At 46.2% G+C, this 13,992-nt stretch overlaps 2 protein-coding genes across 2 annotated transcripts; one reads left to right on the top strand and one right to left on the bottom strand.

Moving 5' to 3' along the window:
• The first annotated feature begins 2,214 nt into the window (after positions 1-2,214).
• Positions 2,215-3,504, top strand: LOC122643398. Its single transcript, XM_043837021.1, has one exon. The coding sequence runs from the start codon at positions 2,215-2,217 to the stop codon at positions 3,502-3,504; it is 1,290 nt and encodes a 429-aa protein (XP_043692956.1).
• A 7,137-nt stretch (positions 3,505-10,641) lies between these two features.
• Positions 10,642-12,026, bottom strand: LOC122643396. The gene is made up of 2 exons (XM_043837020.1): positions 11,475-12,026; positions 10,642-11,277 (listed from the first exon to the last, which is right to left on the bottom strand). Exons 1-2 carry the CDS (start codon positions 12,024-12,026, stop codon positions 10,642-10,644), a joined length of 1,188 nt encoding a protein of 395 aa, XP_043692955.1.
• Positions 12,027-13,992: the final 1,966 nt, after the last annotated feature.

Below are 13,992 nucleotides of genomic sequence, written 5' to 3'. Positions count from 1 at the left end.
GGGTATTTATAGACTCTGTCAGAGTGAATCATGGCGGTGATGAAGTGTCCCAACTGGTGGGGAGTCTTAGACATAGTTCATGGTTGCGTGGAGCCATTATCGGGCCGTTTGGACAAGGGTCTCGTGTATTACACCACCTTGGGCGAAGTTTTGATCGGCTCGGACCATATCGTTCTATTCGAACCAAACTTTAAGGCTCGGATTATCTTTGTTGTTGACTAGGCGGACTCTCTTGGTTGGTCTTTTGTCGAACCGTCCTTATGCGATTGTCCGCTTACCAACCCATAATGCTCAATCTATCTTTGTCTAGGAGGTTGAGCTATTCTATGTGACTTGACCCTTTCCTCTACACTAGTATGGACTTGGCTTATCGTTCATTTAGTGGTCGAACACTCTTGGTTGGTCCTTTGTTGAAGCTTTCCATGGTCTTGGGCCTTCCATGGCTTTACTGGGAGGTGAACCTGTTTTAAGTAAAGTTTTTAGAGTCCACTAATTCACACTTCGGATCTCGCCACTCAGTGACCATCACTGTACAACTAAGTGGTGTTCCAACTATCAAAAGAGTGATTTGAATTCTCCTTTACCGTTGGAAGCTTTCCATGGTCTTGGGCCTTCAACGACTTTGGGCTTAATTGCACCACATAAAGTTTGTCTAGATCTAACTTACAAACAAACTCTCATTTTGTTATTTGCTTATATGGGAAGTCAAATTAACTTAATTGGTTTCTACATTTAACATGGTCCAACCAAGCTATTTCTCGTGAACCCATGGTCGAGTCAATCACATGTACTGATTATCTGATTGGTTTTAGCCATTGCACAGGGTTTTAATGTAGTTAATTTGTTGATTGCCACTGAATGAATGCTTGGATGAACCCAGAGTCACCTATCTAGCCAACCCCCAAAACTGCAATGTGCCATTAGGCCTAATCAAATTTGAGAGACCTATAGATGGCTGACCCTAGGTTCCCCTTAATATAGATATACTTCATTTTAGCTATTTGGCACTTGCATTTAGAATCTCTACTTTGTTTATGGAAGAAAGTTTTTGGTGGGGGAATGTGCGCCATGTGCCCAGACATAGAGGAGTGAAATGATTGTCCTACCCCATGAATGGCAGTAATGACTGCCCTATTGATACCTCCACACGTGCTCCCATTGCCTCCGTGCGTGCACAAAGACCACACTCCCCCACAGAGAACTATTCCCCAAATATGGAAATTGTACAATCAACAAGATGCTTGTCTAGAGTAAACAACATATCAAGCCTCCTTTCTTTCCTTTCCTTTTTCTGTTTTTTCTTTTTAATTAGTTTTTTGGGAGGGGCGATGTTTAGAATGTAGCTTCCTTTCTTGCACTTTATTTATAAAAGTCAGTCTTGTCTTTGGCTTGCTTCCTTGCTTCCTTCAGAAGAGAGAGGTGTTTTTCTACTTTCAACCTTAATTGGGAAGGGCCAAACCATTTCTTGATCCTTCTTGTGAGATATAATAAATACAAGCATCTTTATCCCTAGCTACCGTGCAGCTATAGAATGAGGATCATCTGCCCAAAGTAATATTTCTCTAGAAGTGCACTGTATATGTTTGGCAATAGTGAATTGTTCATCCTTGCCATATCTAACTTTCTATGTTAAAAATATGGATAGCCTCGAGGCCTATTTCTTATCCTTGGATTAGATTTCCTTTTCCTTGTAGACAGCACAACTTTAGAAACAGTGAAACAGGGTTTGCCCTGCAAGGCTGCAATGGATCTTATCTTTAATCTCTAACCCTTTATTCATGTCAGAGAGTGAAAAAGAGTTTCCTTGCAAGGCAGCAATGGATCCTTTATTCTTTTAATTCTTAGTTCATGTCACAGTTAAAAAGAGTTCCCCAGAAATGGATTTTTAATCTTAAACTCTTTATTCATGCCTTGGAACTATAGGATCTGCCAAGTTAAAGTGAATATTTTCTAATCGGATTTTTTTATTTTTTAACTCTAAATTCATGCCACAGCGAAAAAGAGTTCTCCTGCAATGGATTTTTAATGCTAAACTATTTAGAGTGCATATTTTCTTACTTTATCACCAAACTTGGCATATGAGCAAAGTAAGATCTTCCATTCACACTATAAAATGCCAGTTAACAGACGCAAAAGCTCAAATTAACGTAGTCAAATTCAAACAATAACTTCCCTCATAGTCACTGGTTTGGAGCCATCTGAATGACCTGAACCATGGCAGCTACCAATCAGACCCATACTGTTACAGTCCCTATATATGAAGCCAGCAACAATCAAAACCAATCTCCACCTCGAATTCGGAGGGTTCCTTGCATATTGCGTCATATTGACAAAAACAGAGGATGCTATGAACCAATGCTGGTCTCAATTGGTCCTTTCCACCATGGCAGACCTGATTTACAACTTCTGGAGCCGCTCAAGATTGAACTGGAGCAGCAGTTCATTTCCGATATGGGCAGTGAATTCCCAGCCTTCGACAGAAACTTTGATGAGGTAGCTATTAGAGCAAGGGAGTGCTACGATTTGATTGCTCTACAATACTTCACCGATATGGGTACTCTCAGGGAGATCACAAAAGATGTTTTCAAGAGCATCATGTTCCGAGACGGTTGTTTCATTCGCCATTTCATTCATTGCATGGCAGCAGACAATCCCAATCCCAGCGATACCAAGATGAAAACTGATCAAAGGGCTTTCATGGTGAGGGACATGTTCTTGCTGGAGAACCAACTGCCATTCATAGTTCTCAAGGAACTGATGAGCTTGGAATTGATCACCAAATTCATCCGAAGACAAATGGGGATCGCCGAAAACAATTCTCCTCCATTGCAGAAAGACAGTACTCAACCTCTTCATCTCCTTGACCTACTTCGGAAGGAATTAGTCCGTGATGCACCTCCGCCTATGTCTCAACTGAGAGGTGGCATGGAATTGGATAGCTGGTATTCATTTCGTACAGTCACTGAGCTTAAAGCATCGAGTATCAGCTGCAAGAGAAGTACTTCTCATAGCCTAAAGGGTATCAGTTTCAAAACTGGCTTCATCAAGGGACATCTGCTACTTCCTCGTATGATCATTGATGACTCAACCAAGTCCAAGTTTTTAAACTTGGTAGCTTATGAAACATGCCCTGATGCACCTGACGACTTCACCGTAACCTCTTACATCTGTTTACTGGATTCTCTCATCGATAGTGCCGAGGATGTTAAAGAGCTGAGATCAAAAGGAATACTTCTCAATGCACTTGGCAGCGACCAGCAAGTGGCTGATCTCTTTAATGACTTGACACTCGAGTTGGTGCCCGACTCTGAGCTTTATCAAGATGTTAAGAGTGGCATTGAAAGGCACTACAAGAGCAAAGTAAGGATTTGGATGGCTGAAGTGTGTAACACATACTTCCGTACCCCATGGTCTATCATTGCCTTCGTTGCTGCTGGATTGGCTCTCCTGCTTACCATGGCTCAAACGTATTATGCAGCCAATGACAGCTCCAAGAAGCCCTAATTCACCCTCCCTACAAGTGCTACATGATTGACTACAGTTTTTCTGCTTATTTTTGTGTTTGTAAGAACTAGAATTTCATCTTAGAAAGGATGTCTTCTCCTCCCAGCCTAAAGATGAAATTTGGGACCATATTTTTACCTATATTTCAGGCGTGTTGATCCTGTTGTATGAATGTCATGGATAATATATTTTTCATATTTGTCCTTTATTGTGATTCTATTCCTGAAAACCCTCTTCCTTCATAGATAAATATAATTTTTTCCTTAAAAAATACCCTGATTTCCCTATCAAAAGAGTTTGGGAAAATGAAGAAATTTGGGTTTACTACAGCCATCTTACCTTCCTAGATGTCACAAGAGATATTCACACAAAATAGATGGGATAAAAGATAAAAATGATTTCATATATTTCTATCTTGTTTTACTAAATTTAGTTTGGTTTTCAAATATTCTATTTTCCTTCAGCTTTAAACTCCACAAATCTAGGGACAGCTTTTAATACCTATTGTGGAGAGGAGTTGAATTGCAGTTTATTATCAGCTGACCTTGCATTTGATGCTTCTGTACTAATATCAACTTCTTCTGAGCTTGTAAGTTGAAATGCCATTGTCTCTTCCTCGGTGACATTTATGTTATACAAAGTTCCTTTGGTGTGGAATTCAATTAAGGGAACCTATATCTGGATGATATTTAGGGGGAAAAGAAATATGACTGGCAAACTTTACTATTAGAATGGGAATGCCCTGCTTAACAATTTTCAAATTTCAGAACTTTTTCCTCCAAATATCCCCATTTGACATGAAATAGATCCATTTCTTTGATACTAAGCCTGTTGCAGATGTTGAGGATTTCAGTAATAATTTCCAACATCAATGCTGCACATTTTTTAGTTTAAATCCTACAAAAAGAATCCTAAATATGATTTCATCAACTTGGGTACAAATAGCACTAAAACCCAAGCATTTCCAACATCCCCCCCCCCCCCCAATTGTGCCTTTCCAGAAAGGGAGACAGTCCTTTAACATCAGAGAAATTAATGGTTCCCCTTGCTTATTGAATGCAATGCTCAAACTAATGTGGAAAATCAGAGTTGGGGAGAGAGAGCATGAAAATATTTGCATTATAGAAACCCTTATAAGGTTTAACTAGAAGTTAAAAAGATGATAGAACGGGAAACCTAACCGAACAAAATCTTCTCTTTCTTAATTTGAATATCCTATTTCATAATACTCCTAAATTAGATATACTCTTATATTTTAGTCCCTAATAACTTAACACTAGTATTGCCTGAATTCTTCAAGCTATTCAGAAGCAAGCTGCAAGCTTACATATTCTCATCCAAGTATTATTGCAATATGAAATTAGTACCTAACTTTATCAATCCTCAACAAATTAAGAATTTACTAAAGATTCTTATGTTTCCCTAATGAAGGGAAAAACAAATGAGTGGGGAGAAGAAAGAATGAAAGAAAAATTTATGACACTGAAACAAAGTTCAGAGATCATTTTCCGCATGCTATTATAGAATCGCAGTGAACCATGACAGGCTGTTGCTTTGCCAGTTCATTAGTACCTGAATTCTCTATCCTACATATTTTGGCCTGACACATCATCATTAATAGTTACTTAACTTGCATTTACTGACTTAGGATACTTCAAAAAGTAAGAATATAATGAGTTCATTTAAGGGAGAGAAAGCATTTTAATACAGTTATTATACAAGTAAAAGCATAAAGCAACATCTTCTCAGTCAGTCAAGGATTAAGATTTTTTTATTCTTTTCTTGTGAGAACTAATTAAGGATCAAGACTAATGACATTAAAGGAATAATAAAATCTCAGAAAGCATCAAGATAAAGGAAAAGGATTTAGATCTTCAAAATAGAAATCCTATTCTACATGACTTGTGGGCACAGCCCAATAAGTTCATTTGTTTAATCCAAAGGAAGATCAAGAAGATGCTGCAATGCCAAAAGTTAATAGATGATAACTACCCAATTAACCTTTTGTGTGCTTGAATGATGACCATAACTGATATTCAGGTTACCATTATGCAGCATTAAGAAGTAACAGAGTAGAGATGGGGGAGAAACCAGGAATGTTTCCTATGCAAGTGTTGTGTCAGGAAATTGTCCGATGGTCCTTCGAGTGTCGTAACTTGCAAAAGACCCTAGGTGACAAAGAAGAACTGGTGTGGTTCCGGCGTAGGACTCTGATGCCTAAGTTAGATCTCTCTGAGCAAACAGATGAGTGAATAGAATTCAAGATGCCTGATGGAGTAACATACCTTCCTTTTTATAATGGAGTATGGCGGTGCGAAGAGTCCTAGTTGATGGCGAATAATCCCCGTAGCAGATAGAGTCCAGGAGTATCAGGGGTCTTCCATGGTTGGTTGCTTCTCTACGGGGAGGTAGTGTCCTGATAGGAATGGTGTTTCCAATAGATAAATGTAAAGTGTTTGTGTCCATCTTGGATTGTGTGATTGATGGAGGATGGTGTAGAGTCCTGAAGGTGGTAGAAGTCTTGTCTATGACAATGGTACAGAGTCCAGGTGGCGGTATACCTCTTATTGGGGACGATGGAAGTATCCTTGTCCAGGTCCGGGGAGGGTGGTTGTTTGGGCCGCGCCCATAGAGGGCCGTGTGGTTCGCGTCCACAATTGATCTTTCGCTGGCCCGGCCTTGGTACACCTCTTTGGGCCGGGGACACATGGCGACCTCTGATTGGTTGGTGTGATTTTGGGTTTATCATTTGCCCCCCACTCTTTTGGATCAGAATGTCCAAGAGAGTAGACTTTGCCTTTTTACCTTGGTGGCCTTGAGCCTTTAGTGGTTGTCGAACCTTGGTGGCCTCAAGCCTTGGTGGTCTAGGGGTTTTGGTGGTCTACGGGCCTTGGTGGCATTGTGTCTTGGTGGTCTACGGACCTTGGTGGCCTTGCGCTTTGGTGGTCTACGAACCTTGGTGGCATTGCGCCTTGGTGGTCTACGGACCTTGGTGGCCAACGGGCCTTGGCGGCATTACGCCTTGGTGGTCTATGGACCTTGGTGGCCAACAGGCCTTGGTGGCATTACGCCTTGGTGGTCTACAGACCTTGGTGATATTGCGCCTTGGTGGTCTACAAACCTTGGTGGCATCATGCCCTGGTGATCAACGGACCTTGCTGGTATTGTGCCTTGGTGGCATTGTGCCTTGGTGGTCTACGGACCTTGGTGGCATTGCGCCTTGGTGGTCTACGGACCTTGGTGGCATCGTGCCTTGGTGGTCAATGGACCTTGGTGGCGTTGCACCTTAATGGTCTACGGAACTTGGTGGCATTGCGCCTTGGTGGTCTATAGACCTGGATGGCATTACACCTTGGTGGTCTACGGACCTTGGTGGCATTGTGCCTTGGTACTCGAACCATCTCGAACTCCACGAACTTCTTGAACTCTGCCTCGCGACAAATATGACGTCTCGTACTTCCCTTTTATTTTTTCTTTTTCTTTTTCTTTTCTTTTCTTTTTTTTTTTTTATTTTTTTATTTTTTTTATTTTTTTAATTTTTTTTATATTGACTCGAATTGGTCTTTGGCCACAAACACATTTTTGCTCGAACTTCGACCTCGGACCTCGGACCTCGAACCTCATCCATGGCCTGTCTTGGCCGTGGCAAAATTTTTATTTTTTTTTTGTTTACTTGATTTGATTTTTGGCCATGAACACATCTTTGCTCGAACTTTGACCTCGAACCTCGATCCTTGACCTCGGACCTCATCCTCGTCCATGGCCTGTCTTGGCTGAGGCAAAATTTTTTTTTTTTGTTTACTTGATTTGATTTTTGGTCACGAACACATCTTTACTTGAACCTTAACCTCGATCCTTGACCTCGGTCCTCATCCTTGGACCACGAACCTCGAACCTCATCCATGCCCATGGCCTCGATCCACGGCAGTAGCCCTCCAATTCGTGCATGATTGGCTCCTGCTCTATCCGCGCTTGCGTTCGATCCGTGTCTGGTGACGCTCATTCGACTCGATCTATGCCTTGTACTCTCATTTGATTTGGTCCGCGCCCGTTCAATTCGATCTGCGCATGTGACGCTTGTTCTATTCGATCAGCATCTGCGACGATCAGTGCCCTTTGATTGGCGGTCTTGGTCTTTCCTTCGACAATCAGCATTCGTGGTCCACCGTTCGGTGATTCATCCTCGGGACCTTTGTTCAGTCAGCGCCCAGGGCCTTCCATTCGGTTGGCTCCTGCGGCCATCATTAGACGTTCATCCTTCGTTCAAGATCAGCGCCCGCGATCGGTGGTTCGACAAATTGGCAAGTCTATTGTTTGATTTGGCGCTCGCCCGTCCTTCGTTCACGATCAGCGCCCGTGACTGGTGGTTCTGATCGTTGGGTCCGTCGTTCGCCCCGCGATCGATGGTTCAACGATTGTCGAGTCCGTCGTTCGAATGATTGGCCCATCCTACGTTCACGATCAGCGCCCTCGGGTCCGTTGTTCAACGATTGGCCGTTCTTCGTTCACAATCAACGCCCATGACTGATGGTTCAACGATGGTCGGGTCCGTCATTCAAGGATTGGCCCATCCTTCATTCACGCGCCCTCGGGTCCGTCGTTCGACAATTGGCCGTTCTTCATTCACGATCAGCGCCCGAGACCGATGGTTCGACGATCGTCGGGTCCGTCGTTCGACGATTGGCCCATTTTTTGTTCACGTGTCCTCGGGTTCGTCGTTCGACGATTGGCCGTTCTTCGTTCATGATCAGCATCCATGATCGGTGATCAGCGCCCATCTGTGGCTTGACGATTGGCCCCCATGCCCATCATTCGTTCACGATCATTGTCCGCCAACCGGTGGTTCGACGATTAGCAGGTTTGTCGTTCGATTTTACACCCGCCCATCCTACGTTCACGATCAGCGTCCAGTGACGGGTGGTTCAATGATTAGCAGGTTTATCGTTCGATTTTACACCCGCCCATCCTATGTTCATGATCAGCGTCCAGTGACCGGTGGTTCGATGATTGGTGGGTCCGTCGTTCCATTTTACGCCTACCCGTCCTTTGTTCATGATCAGTGTCCAGCGACAGGTGGTTCGGGGATTGGTGGGTCCGTCGTTCAATTTTATGCCCGCCCGTCCTTCATTCACGATCAGTGTCCAGTGACCGGTGGTTCGGCGATTGGCGGGTCTTTTGTTCAATTTTACACCTGCCCGTCCTTCGTTCTCGATCAGCGTCCACCCTGCGATCGATGATTAGCGCCTATCATTTGGCGGTGAGCGGGGCCCTCGACCGGTGGTTTGGCGATTGTCCGATCCACCATTGGACGATTAGCCGTTCCTGCGGCTTCTACTTCGATCAACGATTAGCTCGTTACTTCTCTTTTCTATGTCTGGAGCTGTAAGTCGTTGATCTGACCTATAGTTACTGGCGCGTTGGGATCAGGTGCTGGCCCCCCTACAGCTTTAATGGCTGCTTTGGGGTTGAGGTTGTGGTCTACGGACCTTAGTGGCCAACTGGCCTTGGTGGTTTACGGACCTTGGTGGTCAACGAGCCTTGGTGGCATTACGCCTCGATGGAAGCAATTCAATTGATGTGCAGTAGACTCGAGTATATCCAAAATCAACTATTTACTTCAAATAAAATTCAAATAAATTTCAAATTATCCTTGAAAATGCACCTGCCTGACATCTCACTATGCTACTGCTACTGCTACTACTACTACTGGTGGTACTGCTGCTACTGCTGACGGTATTGCTGCTACTGGTGGTACTACTGCTTTTACTGGTAGTACTTCTTTAGGTGTTCGGAGTTCCAGGTACGGTCTACCTTCTTGCCCCCCGAAGTTTTCAAGCGGTAGGTCCCTGGACATATCTGCTTGGAAACTATGCAAGGTCCTTCCCTTCCTGGACCTCCGCCAGGGCATATTGGGCTCCTTTGGGTTCTAGGCACCGGAGTAGTGGTGCTGTGACCCCCCTCTTGTATAGTACGCCATCCAGGGCGGTGTACTTTGCAGTTCTCATTCTTACCTTCCTTGCCTCGACCTTGTCGTCCCCGTAGGACGTCGTTCTGTAGGTAGTTGAGTATAGGGTCCATCCAACTAGGCCCTTCCTCCATCTCATTGACCTGCTTTCCTTGATATGTTGGCTCATGTAGTATTTCAACGTAGACAACACTGGCCAGGTTACGGAGCTCATCGTTGGATAGCCTGGATAGGGCATCGGCCGTGGCATTCTTGATCCTAGGAACCCGAACCATCTCAAACTTCTCGAACTCCCCGATCAATGCTCGAGCACGTGGTAGGTATGACGCCATTCGCTCGATCTTCGCCTCATACTCTCCATTCACCTGGTTCACTATAAGCTGACAGTCACTCCGGGTAGATAGATGTGTGACTTGAGTCGCCTTGGCTACCCGGAGTCTAGCGAGTAATGCTTCATATTCTGATTCATTATTGGATGCGGGGAAGGTGTATCGGAGAGCATACTGGATTCGAAATCCTTCGGGGCTGGTGAGTATGAAAACCCCACTTCCCTCTGCATTACTCGAACCATCTACGTACATCTCCCACGATCCTTGATCCTGCTCCTTTGGTTCTGCCACTCCTAGTTCACCTTCAGGTAGGGTACACTCGACGACAAAGTCTGCCAGTGCCTGGCCTTTGATGGCCGTTCGGGGTTGGAACCTGATGTCATGTTCACTCAACTCGACTGCCCTGGCGATCAACAGTCCGGAGACGTCTGGCTTGTTGAGTACCTTCTTTAATGGTAGATTGGTGAGTACCATGATTGTATGGGCTAGGAAGTATGGTCAGAGCTTCCTAGCCTCAATCACCAGTGCATAGGCTACCTTCTCGATCCTGGTGTACCTGGTCTCTGCGTCATTCGGGCACGCCTTGTTCAAGTCGGTGTAGTCGACGCACATTCTCCACTTCCCATTAGGCTTTGGTACCATGACCACATTTGCGAGCCAGGTAGGGAACTTCTCTTCATGGATGAACCCTGCTTGGCTCAACTTCTCGACCTCTTCTTTGATAGCTGTTTCCCGATCGAGGGAGAAATTCAGCTGCTTCTATTAGACGGGCTTCCTGGTCGGGTCTACGTGTAACCTGTACTCTGCTATGGATCTGGGTATGCCAGGCATGTCCGTAGTGGATCATGTGAAGACATCCATGTTGGTTTGGAGGAGGTGTGCCAGCTCTTCTTTCTGTTCATCATTCAACAACGAACCGACCTGTACCGCCTTGAAAGGGTCATCCTTGCTGAGTTGCCATGGGACGAGGTCTTCCACCGACCTACCTCTCTTCTTTGTCTGTTCATCTCTCTGGTCGCTGACCAGGTTCTCCATGCACAGTGCCATTCCCTTGGTGTTACCATTGTTCTTCTTGACGAAGGTGGCAAAGCATTCTCTAGCCTTCTTCTGATCTCCTCGGACTTCACCCACTTCGTTGTCAGTGGGGAACTTCATCTTCAGGTGGAGCGATGACATGAACCCTCTAAAGGCTATCAAGGAGGGTTGCCCTAGGAGGCCGTTGAATGAGACCATGGACCCAACGATCGTGAAGTTGACCATGATGGTCACCTGTCGAGGATGTTCTCCAAAGGTGACCGGTAGCCTTATGGTGCCTCTAATGGAGGCTGTGGTGCCCGAGAACCCATGGAGGTAGGTAGGCTCCGACTTGAGTTGGTCATCCCCAAACCCAAATTGTTGATAGGCTTCCAAGGAGAGCACATCCACCGATGCCCCTATATCTATCAATACCCAATGTACCGGTCGATTGGCTATCTCCACCTGCACTATTAAGGCGTCCTCATGTGGAAAGCTCACACCTTCTAGGTCTGCATCCGAAAAGGAGATCATCATCTCGGTCTTTGCTACCTTGCTTGGCTTCTCTGCTACTCCCACGAACCTGGCATGGGCTTTGGCCTTTCTGGTAGACTCTTGCCCCAGTCCTCCAAGTATGGTGAGGATGGGGCCTCCCTTGGTGCCGCTCTGTTCAGGTACATCTCTAGTCTCTTCCGTGCAGTCTCTCTCCCTATCTCGATCCGCCCTCCTTTCATCTCTTCTTGGTTCTTCTCTTTCTCGCTCACAACCTCAGTTTCCTTGGTCCGACGGCCGTCACGCCTTCCTTTGATGTACTTGTTCAGGCTCCCAGCTCTTACGAGGTTTTCTATCTCTCTCTTTAGTTGGTAGCAGTCTTTTGTATCATGCCCGTTATGCTTGTGGAAGAGGCAGAACTTGTTGGGGTTATGCTTCTCAGGCCCTACTAGCATGGGTCGGGGCCACCGGATTAGGTCATGATCTTGGATCTGCATAAGGATCTGGGACCTGGTGGTGTTCAGAGGTGTGAACTCTAGGTTGCTTGCTCGTTTACTTCTTTCTAGGCGACGGTCACCCCTACCTGAGGGATGATCACCCTTGTCTTGTCGACGCTCAGTCCTCGACCTTTTGCTCTCTTTGCGGTCATCCGTCGTTGACCTCTTGTTATCCTGGGGCTTGACTTCGATCGCCTTCTTCCGGGCCTGTACTATCTCAGCCATGTTGGCGAACTCGTCACACCGTTCCAGGAGGTCCTTCATGGTCTGGGTTTTATGACGGTCAGGTGCTTGATCAATTCAAGGTCCCTGATACCCCCAACCAGGGCTGCGCACTGGGTCTGATCATCTAAGTCTCAGACTTCTAAGGATTCCTTGGTGAACCTGCTGACATACTCCCTGAGGGATTCCCCAGGGTTCTGTACCATGTTCAGTAGATTGACCGTGGTCTTCTTCTGCTTGACACTGCTCTGGAAACGGGTGACGAACTGCTCGCATAGTTCTACGAACGAACCGATCGACCTCGATCATAGCCTAGAGAACCAGGAGGTAGCTGCACCTTTGAGGGATGCAGGGAATGCTCGGCAGGAGACCACGTCCGATCCACCATACAATGTCATCATGCCATTGAAATAGTTGATGTGGTCATTAGGGTCCGTGGTACCATTGTATAGTTCAAAGGTGGGTAACCTGAACCTGGATGGGAGCAAGGCTGACATGATCTCCTCTGAGAATGGGTGTTGTCCAGGGATCGAGTGCGTCTCGCCCTTGGTCTGCTTCTTCAACCCTTCCAGTTTCTCATCCAACTCTCGCAGTCTCTTGTCTAGCTCTTCATCCAGTTGATTTCCCCTCACGTCTGACTGGTCGTTCACTATGACCTCGTTCGCGTCCTCTCCTTGAAGTCCTCTCCCTTCTCGACTGTTAGCGAGATGGTGAAGGATCACGCCGTGACAAATCTTGAAGTGAATGCGAGGGGCTTCCTTCGCGGTATGTTCGGCTTCGCTCTGGTGTATAACTTCCTCCCAATCGACCTTGGGACACCGATCTCCGGATGGACCCTTCAGGGTTGGGTACCACGGATCGGTGTGAGGGTGTTCTTCCACGGTCCAACCGTACTGGGAGGTCCGTTGTTCCCCTTGGAGGTTGGGAAGGCTCTCCCCGCTGCCTGGTGTGCCTCTCTGACCTATCCCCCCTGGGAGGTGATCTCCTAGGGCTCTGGTCCTGTCGGGGATTCGTCCTACGATGGTGTGATGTCGCACGCTACCTCAAGTAGTCGTGGAAGAGTTATTGATCATTGAGGATCTATCGTTGCAAGTCATTGATCTGACCCACAGTCGCTGGTGCATTAGAATCAGGCACTGGCTCCGCGGGGGCTTCAATGGCTGTTTCGGGGTTGAGGTTGACTACCCCCACCTGTTGGTCCTCTGGAACCCTCCTCTCCTGAGAGAAACGGTCGGTGGCTCTCTGGCGTGAGCTCTCCGGAGGGGGTGATCCGTTCCCCTCCCTTGCAGCATTGTTGGTAGAGGGAATGGTCTTCTTGCCTCGTGGTGCCATGGTTGAGCAGATATGGAAACAAGCTAGTAGGTACAATGGCTAGCGTTATTCCCACAGACGGCGCCAATCTATTGCGTCAGGAAATCGTCCGATGGTCCTTCGAGTGCCGTAACCTGTAAAAGACCCTGGGTGACAAAGAAGAACCGGTGTTGTTCCGGCCTAGGACTATCTGATGCCTAAGTTAGATCTCTTTGAGCAAACAGATGAGTGAATAGAATTCAAGATGCCTGATGGAGTAACATACCTTCCTTTTTATAATGGAGTATGGCAGTGCGAAGAGTCCTAGTTGATGGCGAATAATCCCCGTAGCAGATAGAGTCCAGGAGTGTTAGGGGTCTTCCATGGTTGGTTGCTTCTCTACGGGGAGGTAGTGTCCTGATAGGAATGATGTTTCCAATAGATAAATGTAAAGTGTTTGTGTCCGTCTTGGATTGTGTGATTGATGGAGGATGGTGTAGAGTCCTGAAGGTGGTAGAAGTCTTGTCTATGATGGTGGTACAGAGTCCAGGTGGCGGTGTACCTCTTATTGGGGACGATGGTAGTATCCTTGTCCAGGTCCGTGGAGGGTAGTTATTTGGGCCGCACCCATAGAGGGCCGTGTGGTTCGCTTCCACAGTTGGTCTTTCGCTGGCCCGGC

Source organism: Telopea speciosissima, chromosome 10 (assembly GCF_018873765.1).
Source record: "Telopea speciosissima isolate NSW1024214 ecotype Mountain lineage chromosome 10, Tspe_v1, whole genome shotgun sequence".
Classification (NCBI taxonomy): domain Eukaryota; kingdom Viridiplantae; phylum Streptophyta; class Magnoliopsida; order Proteales; family Proteaceae; genus Telopea; species Telopea speciosissima.
Note: the sequence above shows the minus strand (reverse complement) of the source record. Positions and strands in the feature narration are given on the sequence as shown.